The following is a 23,259-nucleotide window of genomic DNA, read 5'->3' as shown; positions in this document are numbered from 1 at the left end:
TTTATCAATAGCATGATTTCAGCTACTTCAGAGGTTTCTACCTTAAATGGCTTAAAGCTGTAACAATTATTAATACACTCAAGAGGTGCTATGTACACCACAAGGACACGACATAAAATTTACCATTTTCTGCAAATACTCCTATTATGTACACAGGCTAGGGTAAAAATTTCCTAACTGTTAAAAAGATTATCTTTGTCAGCAAGAGACCTGTCTTAATTTCCTTGCCACAGCAGCTATGAAAGATTGCAATTCATTTGATTTTGATGCCAAAGGCCTCTCTTCAAAGCAACAAAAACCTGAATAGTCTAAAGCCAAATGAGCACAACTGATCTCTGGCAAGGTTCTAGCATGAATATTGTACCACACTGAGTCCCTTCTCCCTTTCATGTTATCACATGTTGCAGTTCACTACAGTATTAAGTAACAACTGCTTGTTTATTTTCTTTAAAAGCACACACAGACCTGGATGCTGCATCTTGGAAGGAGATTTATTCATAGGTGAAGCTACCTGCAGGAATATTCTCCGCCGCCAGGAGATGCGGCGAGGTGTGAGCGTGGCCCCCACAGCATTTAGAGATTCACTGCTGCAGAAGGTTGGTGTTCGTTTCTTTCCCTCCCCATCACTGAAGGAAAGAAAAAGCAGATGGGGTATTTAAAGTCAGTATTCCTTGTAGGGGGAAAAAAAAATCTTTATTAACTCTGTCTAATGTATAACCAAACCTGCAGGAGCATTTGAGGGGAAGCTTAAGAAGGCAAAGCATGCTGTGTGTGAGCTTCACCTTGAATACTCAAGCGCCCAATTGTTTTCTTGTAGCACAGTGCTGTGAAGTTTGCACTGTATACCACCAGGAAGCATCCATAGCATTCATACAGGGCTTAGCTGGAAGCTTAGAATAAAAGCTTAACTTTTGGAGAAGCTAAGAGAGAAACATTGTAATACTTAGCCTCTAACTTTGACAGCAATGGGTTTTGTTTTGCCATACACAAGTCTTCTGGGAGCAATCTGATGTAACACCCCTAAAAGCAGAGATGGTGCTCCAGTGGAGCACAACACTCCATTTAGAGCCATTTTAAATGTCATGCTGAGCTCACAGGTGAGTATTTTATTGGAGACAATGTTCTGCCTTCTCATACAGTCTCTTTCCTAAGCTTCAAGAAGTGGATGCTTCACTTGGATAAATGGGGACAGATGTCCTCATGTTTCATCAGCATCTCCAGCTGTAGGAACAGAGCCCCTGCAAACAGAGGGCAGATCTTCTCTCCAGCTGCCATGTAGAAATATAATTACACATTAATTTTAATAATATTTTATGCTGCTGGAAGAAGTAAGGAGAGGATAGAGGAAAGCTTTACTGGGGGGACACACCAAGCATACCTTTCTACTGACTACTGCCAGAGAAAAAGACATTTAGCTGTCATAAGTACTTGATCCACTTTCAGAAATATTTCAAAATTTTGCATTTGTGGTAGTAAATTACGTGCAGAGATATTATATAGCAATGGGTACATTGATTATCTGCCACAAATCCTTTCACATAATGTCAACAGCACAATTACAAGCTTTTAGGAAAAGAGCATCAAACAGGGGGAGCTGTTTCTGCAGCTTCACCTTCAATACAGGGAATACTGATGTATCAAAACAGTAGCCACACTTAAACCTTCATCCTGTAACAAATTTCCATGCTATAATGCAAGGATCCTAAAAAGTTAGATGAAAGGAAAGCCCAGCATGTTCACTATGTTTTTAGTGGTAAGGCAGTTGCAGATGACTGCAGTTTGCCAGCTACAGTCCGTCCCCCCACATCTGGCTTGCACAGGAGAGATCTGCAAGGGAGGACTAAGAAGTTTTATCTATACCAGTCTGCCAGCTACACTATCTTAACCAGCACTTCATAAGTAATACTCTGTGCTGAATGAATGTGCCGAATTCACCAAGCTAGAACCGGCCTTTTTGCTGACCAAAGCTGTCAGGATGCTAATGGTCTACAACAGCTCCCTGATATTCGCAAGCCTGAGTGACCAACTGAACTCACTATCATACCAAGGTATAAGACCCTTCTTTCATATCCTGGTGGAGAAATAACCATGACTTCATATTCACCTACCCAGCACAAGGCACCACCCCTCCTCTCCTCTAAGAACAGTGCTACTGGTTGGGAGCCCTGAATAACACACAGTCTGAAGTGTTCTCCACTCCTGATTTAGCTTCCGTAGTGCCTCAGCTCCCTATGCATCACACTATTGGTGGGTGGCCTTTGAAGATCCCCATGTTGCATTAACCTAAACAGCAACTGTGACAATCTTCTTTATCTAACTCCGTGTCTGATGATGGGTAACCACTGCCTGTGGTAGCCAAACACAGACTACATAGACTATAACACTAATTCTGAACCCATAGGTGCTGTTTTTCAAAGGTATTTCAGTCCAAAGGCTCCTGGAAATGGGATACTGACTTTGGATACGTATAATTCTAACTTATGTTTCTATAAATAACTGTAACAGAACTACTGCTTACTGTTTCAAGTCTTACATATCATCACATGTTATAACACAAAAACTGAGTCATTCCAGGGCTTACTAAACAGATGCTATATAACAAGGGAATGAAAACTTCCTTTCTACTGCTATGTACAAAAATCCATATTCAGCTACTGTGCCTCTAGACAGTCCTAGGAATAGTGTTCAATTTAGAGTAGCAAAATTCACAGAAAAGTCAGAATAAGAAGGTGGCTATTTTAGGGTATGAAACTAAGTTGTTTACACCATTTGAGTCATGGAGTTTACATTGGGATGAACCAATCATGTACGCTACCTCATGAAGCGTGCAAACCAGACAGTTCTGAGGACCTGTATTCTGTTGTTAAAAATCCTCTCTCCACAAAAATCCCCAGTCATTTTAGGCAACTAGTATTAATCACCTCCTCTTTCAAAGAGCTGTCCGATAAGTGATTAGAGGAAAACCTCTCCAAGTCTCAGAAACACACCTTGTCATATTAACCCAGGAAAACACCAAGACTTAGGAAAGGGAAGGTAGAAAGGGAGCAAAGAAAGTTTCTTCATTTCAAGACAGACAACTCCTAGCTTAGTATGAGATCTGAAGATGTGAAACAATACCCTACAAAGCAAAAGCAGGAAGAAGTCAGAGTAAAATGGTAGTGTCTCCTACCCTAAAGAAAAGATTCAGGAAGTTGGTGCAAAAACCAGTTTCTCTAAACAGAGTGGGGGTAAAGAAAAAAATTAGCTATCAGCTCCCAGCAAAATGAGAGGTTTATTAATGTGAGTGGAGAGACTAAGAGCCAAAGCATCTCCAAAACAAGAAAAACAACTTCTTAAATAGAGTTCAGTCATTGCTACTGAAAAGCAGAGCAGAATTTTCACTACCACCTAAGCAGACATCTACATGGGAAACATGCTGCAAGGTCACCTAGCAGAAGAATCTCTGGAAAAAGGTGACAATGTAATACTCTGTATTTAAGATATATGCATCACAACTCAGTTTGGAGAATAATGCTTCTCTGTAGGGCTACTTAGCCTACGCTTCTGACCCAATACAGAAACCAAAATGCATTTAGCAGCTTGTATACAATAAAAAATGAACAGCTGTAAATTCAATATAATGCCTCAAATATTTCAGTCTGTACTTTTATCCTTAAGCTGTTCCAAGCAATAACCCAAGTACTCAAGAGTACTGATCATCTAAGGTTTTATCTCTGGTTTTAACTGCAACTCGGTTTCACCCATTCACTATTCTATCAGATAATGCATAGCATGAAGATGAGACAGCTACTTCAGAGAAAGAAAAAAAAAAGAGAAGAAAGAAGAAATCTCAACAAATTGGTCAGACTACAAATATGCTTCTTGCTTGGTTTTGATTAGCTAAATCTCTTTCCAGAACTATTCTTTAAAATGTACCCGAAGACTGATATTTAAAAAACCACAATGCTACCCCCTTTCTTGCGAACTCTTCACATAATACTTACCTGAATTATTTTTCACTTGAGTCCATGAAAGCCAACTGACTTGTGAATAAATACTGTTGTTGTTCATGCCAAGACTTGTATTTTTCCCCATTTTGCTTTCATTTCAACTTCTCTTCTGATTGCTCTAAGTAGCAATTGAATCAATGCAACCTACTTTGCAATTTGGAGGCTGAGACAGTACAAAATCCCCCAGATCAAGTACAGAATTCAACTTCCCAGCACTTCAGCTGGCAGAAGCCTGTACGTAAGACTAATACATGAAGCATTCCTCCCATCTGGGAAGAAGAAAAACCAGTTTCTATCAGTTTACACCCCTCTATTCATTCTCACTCCTGTCATATATTTTTATTCTGAATAATTACTTTCTGCTATTTTGTTTAAAGAATATTCTCAAGTAGTTTACTTCCTTCATGAGACATGAAGCTGTTTTTAAAAAAAGGAATCTGTTCAAATTCAAATTCAGCTTAAATTATCCTTGCACAGCAATGCAATGAACAGAGAAACTGTGGGCTATCAAACCTATGCTGAAGGTTGTTCCATTTTTAAAAGTGCTGCTTTTACGTTTATATTAAAAATTCTTGTTTACCTCTATGTTGATCAGACCTTATTTTTACTCCTTATCTGCAACTCTGTTCAATATTGAATGCTGCACAGCACACTTGTGAAAAGTCAAGACTGTGTGGAGATCATTTCCATCCTAGCCTTCTCTCCAGAGAAATGTATTGACAATGCCATAAAAACATTCTGAAGGCACCTAAAAATATTACGGTGATGCCAAAATTTTACTATACTGTTCATTCCTTAAAGAATGGAACTGTATGGGAAGCTTCCAACCCAAACCATTCTGTGATTCAATAAAAAAACCACAAAAAACAAAACAAACAAACAAAAAACAACCAAAAAAAACCCAACGAAAAATCCTATGCCATTCTATAGCATTCTCTTTGCATAGGCCCATCTGGCTGCTACAATTCCAAAATCTTTCTAAAATGAATTCCAGCTGAAACTGTCTCTGCTCCTTCACACTGAAGATTGCCAGAACACCAATAAAAGCTGCCTGCTGCATCATGTGTAGTCTCAAAGCTACATGATAAAGAAGTGAGACTCTACAGAATTCTTCTCTGGCGCAACAGGAATTCCACACTTCATGAATGCATAGTAACCATGATTATTCTGGAAAATGCACTGAAGTTTTAATTAGGGTTCCTAACAGTCAAACAGTTTACAGTTTGCAGATTGCAAAGCTTAATTCCAACCTAACATATACTCACTCATATGAGAACGCTAAGAACACCTCACAGTGATCCTACTGGGATAGATGGTGGTCCTCTGAGAAAAAGAACAAAAGGGAAAAAATCCCAACAAACCAAAGAAGAAGCCTACAAGAAAAAAACACTGTAAAACATTAGAACTTCCTCTCATTCCTAAACCTGATGGCATAACATACATTCGCAACTTTTGGCCACCATCAGTTGGACAATATATTTCATTCTCCATTAGCCAGATGAAGTGGATTACCTCAGTGACCCTTATCACATCAGCAGTATTCACTTGGCACTTCTTTCTGACCATACTTGTCATATTCCCTCCACAAACCCAACTAGATGCTAACTGTGCACTCTTGCTACTGCAATTTCCTCACCATGACAGTTCAGGCCCAGTTGCTCCCAGCAAGACCTATAGCTAATGAGATCCCATTTTCACAAGAGTCCTCATACAAATTAAAGACCAAATTGTACCAGGAATGTGTATACTGTAAAACCTAAGTGGAAGCATGGTGGTCTTCTGGGAATTACTCCTTGAAAATCTCCCCTCCTTAAGAGTTCAAAACTCCACTACAATGAAACACAGTACCTTGACCTGCCTGCACAACCAATTCCAAAAACAGTATCTCAGAAATTTCAGTTTGGAATTATGTGGCAATAAAGTACAGTTTTCATACAATACTCAATCCTTCATTCTCCAGATCCAAAAAGCTTGGTTTAATGGTGTCCACTGCCTGTACAAACTGACCTGGGCATTGGTTCAGCTTGGATCAAGTCTGCTATCTAAAAGGAACACAGAAATAAAGCTGGAAATAAAGCTATAAAAATAGAGTGGTCTGTAAGAGACAGGTTTGGGGTATTTTTTGCCACTTCTCATACCTTTGCTTCTTCCCAAATCCTCTTCAACTAGAAGTTATTTGTTAATTCTCTCTGAATGTCTCACAGTTAGTATCACTCAGTTAACTTGGTGTTTCCCCTTCCTCATGCACAGGCATCCCACATTAGTACTGTACACTCTTCACACTGCTCTTTTCTTATTTTCACATGCCAATGATCATGGCAACACATGCTGGTTTGCATTCAGCAGAGAAAGCGTTAAATTGGCATAAAACTCCTAAAATCCACTGCATTTCACGTGACAAATCAATGCAGCAGATTTGCAACACTACAACAGAAATAGGTTAATAGCTGCTAGGTGTCAGCATAGAAGCCTCTGTTTTTAACAGGCTTTTTTATCCAAAAGCCCGCTTGTCCATTTGCATCACGGAAGTCTGTTAGAAATGCAGGAGCACAAGGTGGAGTGGGAGAGATGCCATGTGCTGCATTCCACTGGGAATCCTGCTGTTAAGCTGGTGGCACTGGAGAACTAGCCAAGAGACAATGCTCTCACCTCTTGGAGAGGTCACTTTCTGAGTGCTGGAGCAACCTTCCTGAGCCCTGGTAAAAGCTTTTCAGGAAAGAAGGGGCAGAGAGAGAGGAGGGGAGACCAGGTGACGCAGATTCACTCTCACTGAGAGCGCGCCGAACCCCGACCACAGGACTGTGCAGGCAACAAGAGAACACAGCAGATGGGTCAGCATGGATTTGGATACAACAACAAAACCACCAGATTAAAGACACTGGCCAAATACCTCATCTTGGCTTACATTAACTCTGTTTCCCAGATGATAAAATGTACCATGTGCACGCCTTGGCAGCTTCCCTGAGGATATTGATTTTGCTGTTACAGCTGATTTCTATTTAAGAACTTTTCAATGACATTGCAGAACAGGGAGACCACCTTATTTCTTTAGCTTTATTTATTCTCAAAGCAAATTTAGAAAAAAGAATCTCTTAAACATTCAGAAAATATCTTTAGAAACCTTCTTTCAATAATATGAACCTCATTGTTTCTTCCCCTTCAGTTTTCTTTTCCTTTTGTAAACAACACATTAGGAAGTAGAGATTATTTAAATGCAGTCTTTCTGGACAAATTTTTGTGAAGTAATTAAATTAAGAAAGGTAGTCCTACTACACAGTTAAATATTACTTAGCAGTAGTAACAAGTATTGAAGGGGACATAAAAACTAATTCAGTTTCTTTTGCTTAACATTTATGACTAATCCTCAAAAGGAAAGAATGAAAAATCTCAGCCTAGAACCACACTGCTACAAACTGTTTTGACTAAAAATCTGCTGATGCCACTTAATCAGTGACTTCTTACAAGTTACTACAAAGAAATGTAGTCAGCAAGTCCTTCACTTTGAACAGGGTTTCCTGTTTGCATACAACACGGGCAGTGGGAAAAAAGTTTATCTCAGTAAAAAACACATTATCTCTATCGAAACACAATTTAACAAAGGCTAGTTTCTTACCCTTCACTCCCTTCCATTCTCTCAAAACAGAGTAAAATTTTTTGCCCTCCTCTACTAGCTGGTGCAGCATTCACACTGATATTTTAATGTAGACATCAAACAGGTGACAAATTACTATATAAAGCCATTTTTAGAAAAGAGCCCACAAAAAGTACTATTATAGCCAAGCACTGGAACAGACAATAGATTGGAGAATGTGATCCTCCAACAGAAAAAAATTCGGCTCATCTGGACCTGAGTTTTGTAAAGGGTTTGGAGTTTGTAGAGTCACTTACTGCAGGTAGCCAGCAGCCTAGAAGTAAAAAAGAAGGTACAACCAAAGAAGCCCACAATGAACTCTGGGGACCTCTTCTGCTGAGTGAAGGAACTCCTGAAGGAACAGCGTTCCATATGTGAACAGTGGGAGAGTCTCCAAAAAGGAAGGAGAAAGAAGTTACAGAGGGAAGCTACAGAGGGAAGCTCTGGAGAAAGGCAAATGGGGAAATCACATGCCTCAGAGTTCAGTGGATGTGTTTAATCCTTTTGTCCTTTTGCAAGACTCCTCACCAGTTTTAAATCCGGACATTATCTGTGTGAGCTTTGACTAACACAGCTACAGACACTTGAAGCTGTCAGTGCCTTTTTCATCCTGGCGTAAAAGTTTCAGGCTGCCATCTCTGCTGTTCAAAGCATGGAGGCCCTCTTCTCCAAAGGGTCTGACTACCAAGACTGCCAAAAAGGCTCAGCTCAGAGGTGACAAATAAATAAATAAACAGATCGGTGCTGGCATCCAGCCAAATCATCAATTTGATGTACTGATGCTTCCCCCAAACCACTAATTCAGGGATTATTGAGTTACTGCAAAGTACCAAACTACTCAGAAGCAGACAAGATAGGCTGAGAATAAATAAATAAATGAACGAACCAACCCCGGAGAAGTGCAGAAACCAATCTGAACTAAGCTCCTTACATACTTTGTCAGAAGCAGGGCTGTCACAGCCTCCGTAAGGAGGGCCACGGGTGAGGCTGGAGCACGGGAATGGCAGGGGACCGTGGGCGGGTGGCACTGCATGCCCCAACTCACCTTGCCGCCTCCACGCAGTTCTGCCGCAGCAGCGGGGACCGGGCGCTCTGGGACCTCCCGTTCTGGAAGGTTATCCTCCGTCTGGCACTGGAGGGCGGGTGGCTGAAGGTGTGTGCACGCCTCCTGAACTGAGGGGAGTCCGAGCCTTCCTCGGGAAACGTCTGCCAGGCCGAGGACACGGGGGACGCTGGAGGAGTAGCTGGCGGGGAATCGCCCGGCGAAGTGTCCTGAAAGGAAGTGCTGGCGGAATAAGGCCTGAGGCTCTGTGCCCTAGGAGATCTCTCGCTTAACCCACGGGCCACCAGCACCGGGGCACCAAAGCCTCTCCCCCTTCTGGGTCACAGCCTATTGTATGCTAATATCACCCAAACCAGACATCCTTTGATAGTTCACTCCAAACCAGCAGCGTCCTTCTTCCAAAAAGGGAAAGCAGAGGGAGGAATAAAAATGTATACGCAACACAAACAACATACTAATTATTCCAGGCATCCTCTCACAGGGATTGGCATTCCAGCTACCAGACTTCTGTCTCTTTCGGGAAAACACAGGAATGGAAAAGACTAGGGAAACTGCTTTTAGCTAGTTTCCTCGACATATCGCGAGCATACTTCCTGTACCGTCACAGCAACATCCTGGAAGAGAGACTGTTATTACACAGCCAGTTTATGAGTAACTGTAGCAGGAAAACCATAACAGAATCTTCACCTCCTGGGAAAACCAGTAACCAACCCTCATGTGAGGTAGAACTTTAAAAACAGGAAATAAAAAGAAAGTGAACAGAGTTCCGCCCTCTTGCTACCATACAGCATCCCCAACAGCTGGGCTCAGGTCAAAAATTCTTACTTCCCTAAAGCAACTATTACTTACAGAAAGGATTCTTCACCTTCAGAGCACTTCCTTTTGTTGAGACATGACCTTACTTAATTACTTCAGTAAAACAAGGCAGAAACCAGAAATTCCTTGTTTTTTGTAAAAGCAAGGGAAGTGTAGGAAAAAAGGACTGGCAATCAGATTAAAGCCAAAGCTTCAAGTCAACATAAAGCCCAGCTTTCTTACACCCTCTGCCTCCCAGTGGAAACATCTTTGAGTTTTGTAAGTTGATGTGCTTTGTTCTACTTCCTTCAAATTAAAGCAGAGTGCCGTATTTATGCTTCACTGACACCTGTGTATGAAAACACCAGTTTAAGCTAAGCTCTTACATACTCTGTCAGAAGCAAGGCTGCTGCAGCGCTCAAAGCTGTCCATGCTTCCCAGGCGGCCTCGCATTCTGCTGGCTCCCTGCAAGAAAAAAGGCAAGCAATTTAATCTGGTCTTTTTCCTCTTTTTCTGAAGGTTAGGCAAAGATGGCAACACCTGTGCAGGTGAACATGGGACAGTTCAGGCATGCGACACGTCTGACGTAAGACCACAGATCATGGGTCAGGCACTGGACTTCACAAAAAATGACACCTTTAACTGGCCAAACTGTATCTTCTCCCACAGTGCTCCCAGGAGCTTTAAACCTGCAGCTCTATTGTTTGAGGCAAGTGAGTATTTCCTGACTAGACCGAGGCAAAATAGCTAAGTTGGCTTAAACAGCTGAGTTCAAAAAACTCCAGGCTTCAGTACTGCGCAGGCACTGCTCCTGATGGATGCACCTGACACACCACAGTCCCATGAGACACAGTTTATCTATACCTAAACATTTCAGACAAATTAAGTCCACCTGAGCCAAAGGAGTAAAAGTACTAAAACTGGGAAAAAATGCTCTCTTGGCAGCAAATCCAGCCAAATACCACCAGACAAGACAAGACTTTTCATTTATAATGCAGATAAACCTGATGCAAATTTGCTAGAAATTTATGTTAAAGGATCTTTGCTGAATCTGTAAGTGTCCTTTGGTTTCATAAGGAAAGGCAATAGATCCGCAACACTTTTTTACTACCTTTCACTCCTAATGTTAACTCCCTGGTGATGTTTGCTGTTGGACACTTCTGACTGCTGAAGCAAGTTGCTTTCAGTACTTTATCAGGAGAATAATAGCCTAGGTTTTAGGAAAACTATAGACAGAGCTTCTCTTGCTATGCTTGCAACTCCAGGGGAAGTTTTGTCAACATCATCAGAATTTACTTAGCCTACTTTTTCCTGGTAAGAGCTACTTCCAAGACTTGGAGTGCCCTTTAAGTACATTATCCCACTCAAGTGCATTACCAGTAAATACTCTGCCTGAAGCATCTCTTCACTGAATCTCCCAAAAAACCACAAGCAAAGTATAACTCGGAAGTTTCTCACTACCTCTGAAAACACACAATTTTGGCACCGTAAAAAAGACTTTTTCATTAAGAAAGAACAACAACAGAAGAGGTTAGTGCAGCGTGGACTGGATGAAATCCGTTCAAGAGGTCAAAGAAAGGTTATATTTATTTCTCTGAAGTACCTCATTAGGAAGCCTGTTTTTGGTTCAAACCTCACAAAAATAAGATCGGTCCAGCAAAACAAACAAGTGAAGAAGTGACATTCCTCTGGGACTATGTGAAACCAGGGCACAGAAACCAGCATGTTTCCTAAGGCAAGTAGTGAGTGGCTTAAAATGTCCCTTGATGCTATTTACCTACCTAAGAAGCCATCCACTTAAAGTGCTCCTAGATACTGGTTACATACTCCTTTCTTTCTAACTTTCCTAAGATTGAGGCTGTCTAAGAGTCTCCCCAACTTATACTCCTTTCTTTCTAACTTTCCTAAGATTGAGGCTAAGAGTCTCCCCAACTTATGCTGACCTCTAACTTTTATTTAAAAATTTTTATCTATAAGAAGATGCCAAATGCCACCTTAAAACAAAACGAGTATAAGTTCTTTCTTGGTCACTTTGTTACTAAATGTACTTTTAAAGAAAGATGGCAACTTATGCATAATTAGCTCTACTGCATCAATAACATCTGCACTGGGCTTAAGGAGAGGAAAACCCACTACACCAATAGGTATTTAGTGATTAAATACCTTTAGGAATTAACCATGATCCATTAGGCTTGTTGTAATAGCCTGATGAAGACTAAGAACTCCTGAAACAGTCATTGCGTATCACATGTATGCACATAACACACAGCACACCTGCACAAAGACACTTGTATGTACCTGCTTTAAACAAATAATTAGTGCTTGAGCTGCACTCTAAGTCATTTTTCTTGGTCTTGCATTGCGTAACCTTTAAGTGGATCTGCAAGGATGAACCCCTGATGTTTATCATGACTCACTGCAATATACTGCTGTTCCTGATCTACCGTGCTGTCAAGTTAAAGATGAGACAACCTTTCTTAAAATCACAAATCCACTTCATAAACAGCAAACTTGAAATGGCCCTAATTCAGATTCAGGTGTCCCCTTCTCTTGAACTCAATTATGGGCTGTGGTAGATCCTTATATTAAAATATACAGCATGTCTCAGTGGCCCTGGGGAGAAGAAATACACTTTACCAAAAAAACCCTGACATCTACTCGCAAGAAACTTCCCTTCAGAGACTTTTCAATTCAAGCAGTGTATTTCCTCCAAATGATTTTTCCTTGACATGACTGGAGTGCCAGCATGGCTGGGCATGCTTTGCTGAGTTATTTCAGTGATATAGGCTTCTTTCACAGCCACCACAGGGTTAGTGACCCACCACCAGAGCTACATCACTTGCCAGTCACATGTCCCTTAGATGTGGAAAAGAAACCAGACACATCAAAGGCACAACTGTAGCTGTCACCATTTGATGATATTCCAAACTGCTGAAATTACCCAGATCTTCTGACTGCTATCACTCTTTTGCTCTCTTTCGCATACATTCTCTCTTTCTCTCTCTCCATATTCTCACCAAGTCCCTAGTTTGTAAAATCTGCTACACCACAGAGGTCAAATTTGACCAGGAGAGTTTTACTGCTAGTTTCAGTCCTAGATCAAATTGACACCTACCTGTAAGTTCTAAGGATTCTCTCTGGCTAAGACTTATCTGTTTCCTTTACAGGGAACATCCGTGGCATCCTACATTCGTAGGTTACTTTATGACGTGTCCATGTAAGCCGCAGGACAAGTGCATCTTAGCACTTTTAAAGTTACTAGCAAAAGGAACTTAATGTCACTGGTCCAAATTATCCTGTACTCACAGCTCATGACATTTCCTCTATAGTGACACACTGGATCCCAGGCACACAGCCTTCTTGAGATATTTCCCTATATGCCTCTTCTCTGACTCACCCTTCTGAGCAAGGGACACTAAGCAAAACTTGCCATTCAGACTTCTTTACTAAAAGACTACTTAATGTAAGAGACTTTCAGTGATAATCTGCAATTTCACATCATATCTGGCTAGGAACATTAAAATGAAGATCAACCCATTTTTTTACGACTATCGCTTTTGTTTCCGCCTGCAAAAGGAACTTCTGCAATTTTTTTTTCTTTTTAGCAATTTTTAGCAATTTTAGCTATGAGCTGGAAGGCATTACTTCTCAGAACAGAAAGATTTCCCATATATGCAGGCACATTTACTCACACTGTGAAAAAACCAATAATGTCTCTTTATGGGATCATGCAACCATCCTGATTAAATTTTATTCTGAAGCAACACATCCAACAATACTCAGCTAGCTCACTTGCCACCTACAATGAATGTTTGTTATTCACAAATTCATATTTTTTCCCCTCAGCATGTGTGGCCTTACTGTAAACTTTCTAGTACAGTTAAGACACAATCAACCCAGCCGTAACTCATGGATTTCACAACGGGGATATTGCTTCATTAAGCATTTATCAGACTGGGGACAAAACAAAAAGTATCTGATAGGTCATTATTGTCAAGGGTATTTGGGACAGCTGATGGTAATGAGTTGTTAAACTTACCCTTGAGAAGATATTTTCCAGAGAGCTAGTCAAGGATTTCTTGGCCTTGTTTTTCAGAACATCAAGTTTAAACCTGCCACCACTGGTGGTGCTTTCTGGAATTGCACTGTTAGAAATGACCTGTTGAAATGAGCAAGGACACTATTCACCTTTGCCAATTCTTCTTTTAATTGTGAAGACTATTTCCAAAGACTAGAGCTGAACCAAGTTACATAAGAAACAAAATACCCTTGGCCTTATTAAAAAAAACACCACAAACATACTACCCTCCTTCAAAAAAAACAAACCTCAAACAAAAAACCAAAACAACCTCCCAAACAAACAAACAAACCCACCGTTAAAGGCACATTCCATCCCCAAAGACGATATTGTAAAAGCATACCAATTTAACGATACTGTTGCCCATTTCCTTTGCAAGGTAAATTCACAGTTTAAACTCAAACAAATGCCCTCTTCATTCCTATCCTCCCTAGATATTATTGCTTAGGAGTGGGGATCAAAGGGGAAAGAAAAAGAAGAGTTATCCTCACAACATAAGGAAATATAGACATAAAAGTAATTGGGTGTCTTTCTTTCTGTTGTGTCCCCTCAACTTATAAAACCCAAACAAGCCACTACAAATTAAATCAGATTTCTTTTCCTGGACAGTCCTTTCTTAATTACAATACCCAGCTTCAGCTACTCCTGAAGAAATCTAGCAGTGATCCTACTAGTAATTAAGATAGCATTTTAACAGGGTGGGAAGAGGGAGAGGAATAATACAAAACCAAGCTTTACCGATGGTGCTTCACCAATGTGGATGTGCGTTTTCTGCTTAGTCTCACAGAGCTGACGGAGATGTAAGATCACAAGTTCATTTTCTTCCTGGTCATTGTCAGGCTTCATTTTCTGTCAGTAACAGCAAAGAAAGGAGTTTGTCTTTCAAGTCATGACTTGCTTATTTTCCTTCCTATGTAGGTATTCTTTAAAATGAATATACTGGTACCCCAAACGCCAGAGTGCACTGTCACTATGCTGTATTGCAATTCTGTCTGTGCGCCTTCACACTCCCTAGCAAGATAGAACAAAAACTGAAAAATGTTGCAGGCTGTAGAGAGAACGGAGTCTTATGCTCATACATTTTGTTTTCTAAGATTGTCTGTTACTATACAGCCTTATATGTGGCATAAGGAAACCAAGCCACTCTGTTCTTCAGGAATCTATAGAGGAGCACAGCCTTTGGAAGCCTAAATCACTGTAACTTCATCCACTAGAGTACATCTGCTTACACCAGAATGTTGTGCCAAAGTAAGTCAAAAAAGACAAATTCTGAAGATGCCAGACATGTTCCTGATACATGAATGTCTCTCCTGCTCTCAGCCTACTCCCACATCACCTTCAGCAGGGAAACATGTTTGCAGATGAAAAACTAAGCTCAGAATAAAAAAACACACTGGGTAAAAACACACAGTACCTCAGCAAGTTTGGGAAACAAAACTTTTCCAACAGCAGTGTATCACACATAAGGTGAAGTTGGAGCATGCGATTTCATTTTGATGTTTGGTGGGAAAATAGTAAATTCTAGATCAACTACATAACAAACCAAACATAATCAAAAGCAAAAATATCTAGTCCATTTTATCATGGTCCTTTTCAAATTAGGAAGAACAGCTTCTACCTGAACACGTTCAAAAATGTCTGCTTGCTCATTATCACTTAGTGATGACAGATGTCTCTGAATTACAAGTTTGGCTCTTGGTGGATAAAGTCCTGGGAAAAGAAAGGACCATTAAAGCTTCTAGAGTCTCAAAAGATCTCTCAAAAAACATTCAAGCAAAATGACAGTAGAAGATATAAACCTGTACTTAAGTTTATACAAGTTAAATGTATGACAGTTGTATATCCACTGTATACATGATACAAAATAATTGAGGTTTTGCTAAACCCTCTGGCTTTGTCCCCTTTCTTTATTAGCAAAAATATAACCAGCAGCAGCTAAGTGGCTGGCTCCTGTGTAAAAGGTCGGGCTCCCTACCCCACCAATGGCTTCTGTCCTAATACCAAGAGATCACTGACAGCTGGAAGCCTGACAAGTGAACAGGAGAGGAGGAGGAAAGGAACAGATCAGGGTAACAACTGGAGAGATAACCAATGCATAGGATACTTGGAAGCTTTTAACTGAAAAACTTAGACGCCTTTCTGTCCAAGGAAAGGATAGGGTAGAGGTCATACCAGAGAAATGAAGACACTTTTAAAAGCAAGAACAGCATAAAAGCTGTAAGAATAAAGGAAAGAATTTCTGATACTCAATAAAGTGCACGTTTTGTCACAGAGCTCATTCTAGGAAGCTACAAAAAATGTGAGCAAAAACAAACCCTTTGAACTAGATAACGATGTTTTTTCTAAGATACCATTCACAGAAAATTGCAATCAGAACAGATAAAAAATTTTTTTCAAAGTCATGCAGCTTTAGGTTTGATTTTGCTCAACTTCTAGACTCAAAACAAAGCAGATGGATAAAAAAAAGGGATACTAAAATAAGTCTTTCAGTCACTAAGTAAAAAAGGTTATGAAACTACCATTACAGTACTCTAGTTGTTGCCTTAAGAGAGATTTTATTTTGATACTGGGTACTTATTATCCCGCAAGCATCTGTGTTCAAGTTACCTACACTGCCTTATACAGCAGCCTCTATAGCTTATCATTTACAGAAAACTTCCCAGCTAAGCTTTACCACTTCTGAACACCTGTTGTTAAACCCGGAAACTGTAAGTCTCAGCCTAACAAAATTTCACCCCACTAGGATTTTACACTTCACTTTTCATCCACCAGAGGGAAGTAAGTTCAGTGAAGCTTCAATGAATGGGAGAACTGTAAATACGGAGCACCATGATCACTAAACCAGAAGATACAAGACTATTTGCTTTTTGTAACATATATGCTTTTTTTTTGCATAAAATACTTTGCAAGGACACATAGCAGAGTGACTATAAAAATAGGATTCTTACTTTTTTTTTTAATTTTGTCTTGTAAGACTTTTTGCATGTGTTCTGGCATACTTCACTTCCAGAGACAATACAAAAGTTTGTCTATTCATATCTGAAGTTGGGGAGTTGCCTTAACTTTCTTCATTAGATATTAATCTCCAAATTTAAAAATTTATTTTCCCATAATATAACTAGATTTTGAAGTGTGTGAGGGAATAAACACAAAGAAGGAAAAAATAACCCCACACAGGAAAGAAGGAACACACAGGAAAGAAAGATCCTTTTTGATCATGACTGTCTTTTTATGAATCATTTTGAAAGCATGCAAATTAAAAAAAAAAAAAAGCCAAACAAATGGAGGGTCAACTGGTGGGCTTTGCTGCTCTGCTTAAGAAAGGTATGAGGATGAAAGAGTATGTATTTATAACAGAAGCCATACTATTTCTGTCACAGTATCACTACTGCTAACACTCCACCTAAAGAGAGAGAATGCAAAGTGACAGTAAGAATTGCACACTGGGATACTTTTCCCTCTGTTCTTACACTAAGTTATTCCTCTAGAAAAATCAGCAAACAACAATAAAAAATAAACTCAGCTGCTACCTTCAATTCTTTCACAAAGTTTGTGCAATGAATGCATAGGGCAGGCCTCACACAGTTTTATCTGTGTCTTGGCATTTTGCAGAGCTGCAGCAGTGCTGAAGGCTTGTTTCAGGGTCAGCATTACCTCATCAACCTATATGGGACAGAGGGAAAAGAGTATATAAACAAAAATGCATGCCATATACATGAAATTAGATTTATAAATCACATCACAAGTGCTTTAGAATTAAAGAAAAAACCAAAACCATACAAACCCATTTTCTGTTTTCTAAAGAGATCAAAGTTGAATTCCCAGCTTTCTACCTTTTCTGTAGATGGTCACCATCTTTAAGTTCAGCCAGACAGTGCAATTTTGGTATCTAACTGCAGCTAGTCAAGCTTACTGGGAAGGCACCCACCGTTTTAAGAAGCTGCTAGTGGGAATTTTTGGGTTGAGTATGTGCTGGCTAAATAAAAAGCATTAATTTCTTTAGCTTCAAGTTTCTCCTGTAAACTGCACATGCTCCCTCTTAACCTCTGTCTTCCCACCACTAAACCATTTTAGCACCAACCCCCACAGACCCATCCCTGCTGCCAGACAGGAGTTTCCCATAAGAGTTCACTTTTCTCCCGGATACCAGATTGCCTACCAGCTTCATTACAAACACCACGTATCCTTAAGTACTGCTGGCCTGCCCTGCAGTCTGCCCTGATCTTTCCTCTGCTGCTGCCGCAAACACAGCAGTGCTATGTTCCCACACACCAGCACTGGAAAAGCTCAACTTGTATCTAAGGAAGGCTGAGCTCACAGCATCTGTCCTCATTCATTCAAATATTCTCCCAGACCTTGCATACAAAGCACTTGGAGCTCCCCTCTCTGTATTTCAGGGGAATATAATGCATATTAAAAGCTGTTTGCTGAGTCTTAGCATTAGCAAGGAAAGAGAGAGACAGCAGCGTGAGAACAATTTTAGGAATGAAATCAGTATTCAACTTCAGGATCAGGTCTCAGTCTGCTTTTTTTATAAGCAGGAAGAAAAAAGCTGAAATATTTGAGACCAAAATCATGCAGTTTAACACTGGAAACATACAGACTTTTTTGAGGGTCTGTCACTTGGGAGAAAAAAGAAAAAAAAAGTAGGAAAGGAACCTGAACGTAGAAATTTGAACTAGTTTATGTCCCAGTATGTCTAGGTTTGTTTTGTTTGCTTTAAACCTCGCAGTTTTACACATTACCAGTAATTTCTGGGTGCTTTCTCTTACTAGCAATAAATCAGCAGGACACTGAACAGTGAATGTCCATCTTACAACACGGACTGGTAAGTTTTTTAAGTTGGCTACAATCCCTCTCCAATGCAAGATCCATAGAACAGTGCTAAGCCTATGGATTATGACTACACTAAAATCGTAATAACTATAGCACAAACTGTAACTAGGAGCAAATATACACAAGCCTCCCAACACAGCCTATCTGGCAGTGGAGAATCTGGAAAGCTCTGCCCTGTCACAGCCAAACTGCCACCAGGATCTGTGTGATTGCATCTGACAGTAGCTCAGGACTTTTGATTTCATACTGCATTGTGGACATACCCACACGTATCAGTACTAGAATAGGCAAAGAGGTTCATAAAAACATGGGGGTTTTATAGACCACTGAAGTCTTTGAATTATACATGGTCAGATTTATCGATAGGTCAGATGTAACATTTCCTGTTAGTGCAATGATAAAGCTAATTTCATAACAAGCTCCCATTTTGACAAAAGTGCAGCCTCGGCTGCCATTGTACATCTAGAGCTGTTAGCTGTTTGAAGTTCTGTTGATGTAAATCTATTCACTCTCAAGCTGGTCAATGGATTAACAAATTGCATTTTCAGCTAGCTAGAAAAGTGATTTTTAGGTTTATCTGAGAAAGAGCTAGCAGCTCTTAGCAGAGCCATCAGAAACAAACACATTTCAGAACAGGAAACAACTTCTTTTTAAAGTGTCAGAATTTTAAAATAAAAATGGAACAGTCAAAATAATTTACTGTATGCATCTCGCACTATTAAGCTACCTGTTATCAGTAAAATCAGTAGCATCTGAAACTTCTGTTAACTGATACATACTTTATACAATGTCCTATGTACTTTTCTTATAGTTACATACATGCACGAGTACTATGGTTTTCTTCTTCTGTGATCAGATGCTGCTGTTTTCTTCTCCTGAGGAACAAAACAGACTACAGGGAAAAAGCTAAAGCCAGATGTAGGCTTAAGACACATGCAGGATCAGCCAATAGTTTAAACCCTACCCTGAAGGGTATGTTTGGGTTTTATTGTCAGCTTTGTTACCGATTCAATACATGTCTTCACATGTCTAATGGGGAACCAAGTCTCTCAACAGTTAGAACTGGAAGAGTTACAATCAAATACAGAGCCCGAATATGCTCACAGTCTGCATGCACAAACACACCCATGTGGATTTATCTGTTACTGAAATAGGCATCAGCAGAGTAGCAGGATACAGCTGTGCACGAATGGAACGCATGCGTTTCCTGTTGCACATTTGCATAGGCACAGCTGACATCTTGCACCTGAGCAGATGTGACCACTGAGGCTCAGCTGACACAGCAGAATAACAGAGACTCCTGTTGTTCAGGAAATGCCTTGGAAATGCTCTGATGAAAACGTTAGGATCATTAATAAATACTCACCAGAGACTCACTTGCACACTGGAACACATAGCAAATGTACTGGCTTAACCCAGGTTCCACAGATTCCCGGCAAATGAAACCAAAGTGATCAACGTGTTTTATACCCTAAGAGAGTTTTAAAACAGCATTAGGGAACTATTTTATAAACAGGCTTAGTTTCCAAAAATTTGAGAAACTGTAAGTTCATACTCCTAATGATTTATTTTACAAGTAGTATTGTTTAAATTGCTTTTTGTATTTAAGTTATATAAAGATCTTTATACAATCAAAAACAAAGTTATACAGCAATAAATCTGGACCTGAATTTACTCCATTAGCAAAACCAGATTTTCAGGGAAGCAAACTAAAAACTGCTAGATTGCATTTGGAATTGCCTCCACAGTGAAAATCTGATGTAATAAGCCCATGCTAAAACACAGGATTGGAGAAGTATTAGGGTAGCAGCAGACCCTTACTTTCCTGTGATACTACACCAAAAAAAAAAAAAAAAGAAGCACGGAATAAGTGGCCACATACAGAATTCCAACCAAATTCTGAAATAAATTCTTTGAGACTGAGTTACATACCAGAAATTTCAAGACATACTACACATTACTACTGATACTTTCTTTCAAGATCTTAGTATAACAGCTTGACAGGGAATGCTACCTTGCTAACAACAGTGAGAAGATCAAAGACATCTGCTTCCTAAGAAGCACTGTATTCCCAGTCTCAATTCAGGGAACATGACTCACTATTGTTAAAGCTTTTGCCAATGTTTTTATCATCTGAGTATGGTAATAGTCGATTTTCTCAAAATGAAAGCCTAATCCCTCAAGTTCAAATACAACCAAAATCAGAACACGGCTGCTTGGATCCATCTCCAAAGAAAACACCTATATCATAAAAGAGAGGAGGAGGCAAAGCAACTTGCCTGTCACTACAGAAAACACTCTAGACAAAATTGGAAATGCAGTACGTGACAGACTGAACACATTGTCGCTACACACTGTTGTTTTTAAAAACAAAATTCCAATAGTCACATTTGTGCCACTTAATAGGTGCAAAGGGTCGCTAAGGTGACACAAATGCCATTAGTTGAGCTATGGTCCAACTAATCTTGACTTCATTTTCTCGTGACACATGAAGTCTTCAGAAGCATAAAATAAAAAACGTCAGATACATACACATGTTGATCTATAGTACAGTGAAGTGCTGACCTCTGTTTTGCAAGAAAACATATTTACTAAAGGTGGCTTGGTGAGATGCCAGTTCCCTCACTGCTGACAGTGCCTGAACAAGTCTACTGCTGTCTTGACTTCTCAGTCTCCACAGGAGAACATTTCAGGGGGAAAACGGATGTGACACTTGCCCTAATGAAGCACAAATAGCACGGTATGTTCCTAAATCAACAGTACTTCCATCACATTTCTTTAAGAGGGTGGCTGGACTTGCCATGATGAGAGAGCCAAGTTTTCTGTTTTTCTGGGTTCCCTTAAGGGTAAGGCTGCAACAACAAAACTTGTACAGCTATTTGATATCTGAGTTTAGACTGCACACACAGAGGTTTATCATCAATTATGTCTGCTGCTTGTCAATGTTAAGGAGCGTGGATAATTAATTGAATGCAGCAGCTCAACCATGCTTAAGCTTTAAGATAAAAAATACCTTTATTAAACCAGACTAAGAGAATCCAGAATGCAAACTGACGATAACATCTCCTTTTCATTGTTTGTGAAGCTTGAAAGGACAAATATTCCTAAGCCACAGTCCCACAATACATAGTAAATCACTGCTCTATAAATCCCTAACAGAGTAGCCCTGCCTGGGGCTAGCACCAAGTTCTTAAAGGAAATAACGATGAGGTTTATGAAACTAATGCTTAGTCTTGAACAAAATAATATTTTGTTTCTATTGAACACAGAACCCCCTCGACTTCTCTGAAGTAACTGCTTTTCATTAAAAAAAACCAACAAAACAAACAAAATCCCTGAAGTATTGTGATTTCTTCTGTGCCTCTGAGTTCTTCAAGAATGCAAAGTAACAGAAGCTTTGCTCCAAATGAAAGCAAAGAGGTGGAGTGAAAAACACACCCAAAGCCCAACACACAGAATTACCTAACACTGTTTACTGTACAATGTTATTTTCCTGAAGGAAAGCTGGGCCTTGAAGGTCTTCCATGGTCTTATTGGTCAGCATACTTTAAAGTCAGCAGACAAAAAGTTGTCCCCACTTAGGACTGTTTCGTTTGACTATCATAAGTATGTATATATACAACCTAGGAGCTCAGTACCTAAAGCTGAAGTGTCACTTTTATTAGTTCAGTACACCCAAAAAGCAGGAGAAGACCCAAGTCATCTGCAAATTCTGCTTTCCATACCCCTGCTTTAAGATTTTGATCTGTATTATAAACCTATTACGACACTGTTTGATTATACTGTCCCATTCTGTATTTGCATTAGCTTTTTTCCTCTACCAAAAGCAATACAAATTGTAGCCAAACAGTAGAGTCAATTTAAGGACCTGGACCTTTAGTTGGTAGCTCAAGATTCCACTTGAGTTACAAGTATTGCCTAATTCTTAATTTTTCTAAGCATTGGTAGCCCAGTCATACAGGAGCAGACTTGTTATTATCATTAAAATGAAAACACTTGGAGGAGAAATACAGGTTTAGAGAACGCCAAAAGTGTACTTCAAACTAGAATAATCATGTTAAAGGAGGCCTGAAGTGATAATGTGGCATGGCAAATGAAAGGAGATAATAAAGTAAGACCTCAAACCAGAAAGTGTCTGTAGTAACTGGTGCTGAACAAGAGCAAGATGGAAAGGTGAACCTCTTAGCCTTGACATTTAACTTTATAAGAAACATTTACTACTGAACATTGCTAGGTACACCTACTGCCATATTCTCCAGAAGAAATGATGCAGGTGAAGTGCTGTTTTTCTGAAGGGTTGATTTGATGCTCTCCTCCTTTCATTCTGAAGGATTTCAGGAGCTTATCTGCTCAGAAACAGCACACTCAGAGCATCCTAAATAGAGATTAAACTACTTCCAAAAACATATCCCATACTCTCCCAAAGCAGAACAGTTTATACTTTGTTTGCTGACCAGTGATCAAAGTTGCTGCTATCACACAGCTCAGACTGGTTATTTTGTACTCATACTTTCTGGACTTTTCTGGAAATAGAATTCTACATTTCTTTTTTTCTCCTGCCTATTGACCAGTGAGGCAACACAGCTGAAGAACAAATAAAATCTTTTTCTCTTGATGGTCTACATACTGCTTCTCTTTAGTGCTTACCTGAGAACATGAGGAGATATCTTTAAAATTCTTTTCAAACACAACAGATTTGGTGTCTGGACTGATGAGGTTAACTTCAAACCTTCCAACCTGAGGGGGAGGAAAACAAATCTAATTTATGACTGTCTTGGGGGCACAGCACTGACAGCAACAAAAATGCCAGAATCTAGCCCTTTCTTGTTCACATAGAGCACCTTTTGGCACAACCACTTACTCAGCA

General features: G+C 39.8%; 1 protein-coding gene across 8 annotated transcripts in view; it reads right to left on the bottom strand.

Annotated features, from left to right (window-relative positions):
• Positions 1-23,259, bottom strand: part of TBC1D4 (TBC1 domain family member 4) — a 108,629-nt gene that overhangs the window by 16,535 nt on the left and 68,835 nt on the right. For 3 of the 8 annotated variants that reach the window (XM_017725829.1, XM_017725830.1, XM_008643680.2), the window contains 10 exons: positions 23,040-23,129; positions 19,759-19,863; positions 17,087-17,219; positions 15,175-15,266; positions 14,295-14,405; positions 13,518-13,637; positions 9,869-9,943; positions 8,666-8,892; positions 6,639-6,788; positions 466-626 (listed from right to left, as the gene is read on the bottom strand). In XM_017725829.1, coding sequence (XP_017581318.1) covers positions 466-626; positions 6,639-6,788; positions 8,666-8,892; positions 9,869-9,943; positions 13,518-13,637; positions 14,295-14,405; positions 15,175-15,266; positions 17,087-17,219; positions 19,759-19,863; positions 23,040-23,129 — 1,264 coding nt within the window. The other 5 variants (XM_017725831.1, XM_017725832.1, XM_008643682.2 and 2 more) reach the window with 4 other exon arrangements.

This window comes from Corvus brachyrhynchos, unplaced genomic scaffold (genome assembly GCF_000691975.1).
Source record: "Corvus brachyrhynchos isolate BGI_N302 unplaced genomic scaffold, ASM69197v1 scaffold121, whole genome shotgun sequence".
NCBI lineage: Eukaryota > Metazoa > Chordata > Aves > Passeriformes > Corvidae > Corvus > Corvus brachyrhynchos.
Note: the sequence above shows the minus strand (reverse complement) of the source record. Positions and strands in the feature narration are given on the sequence as shown.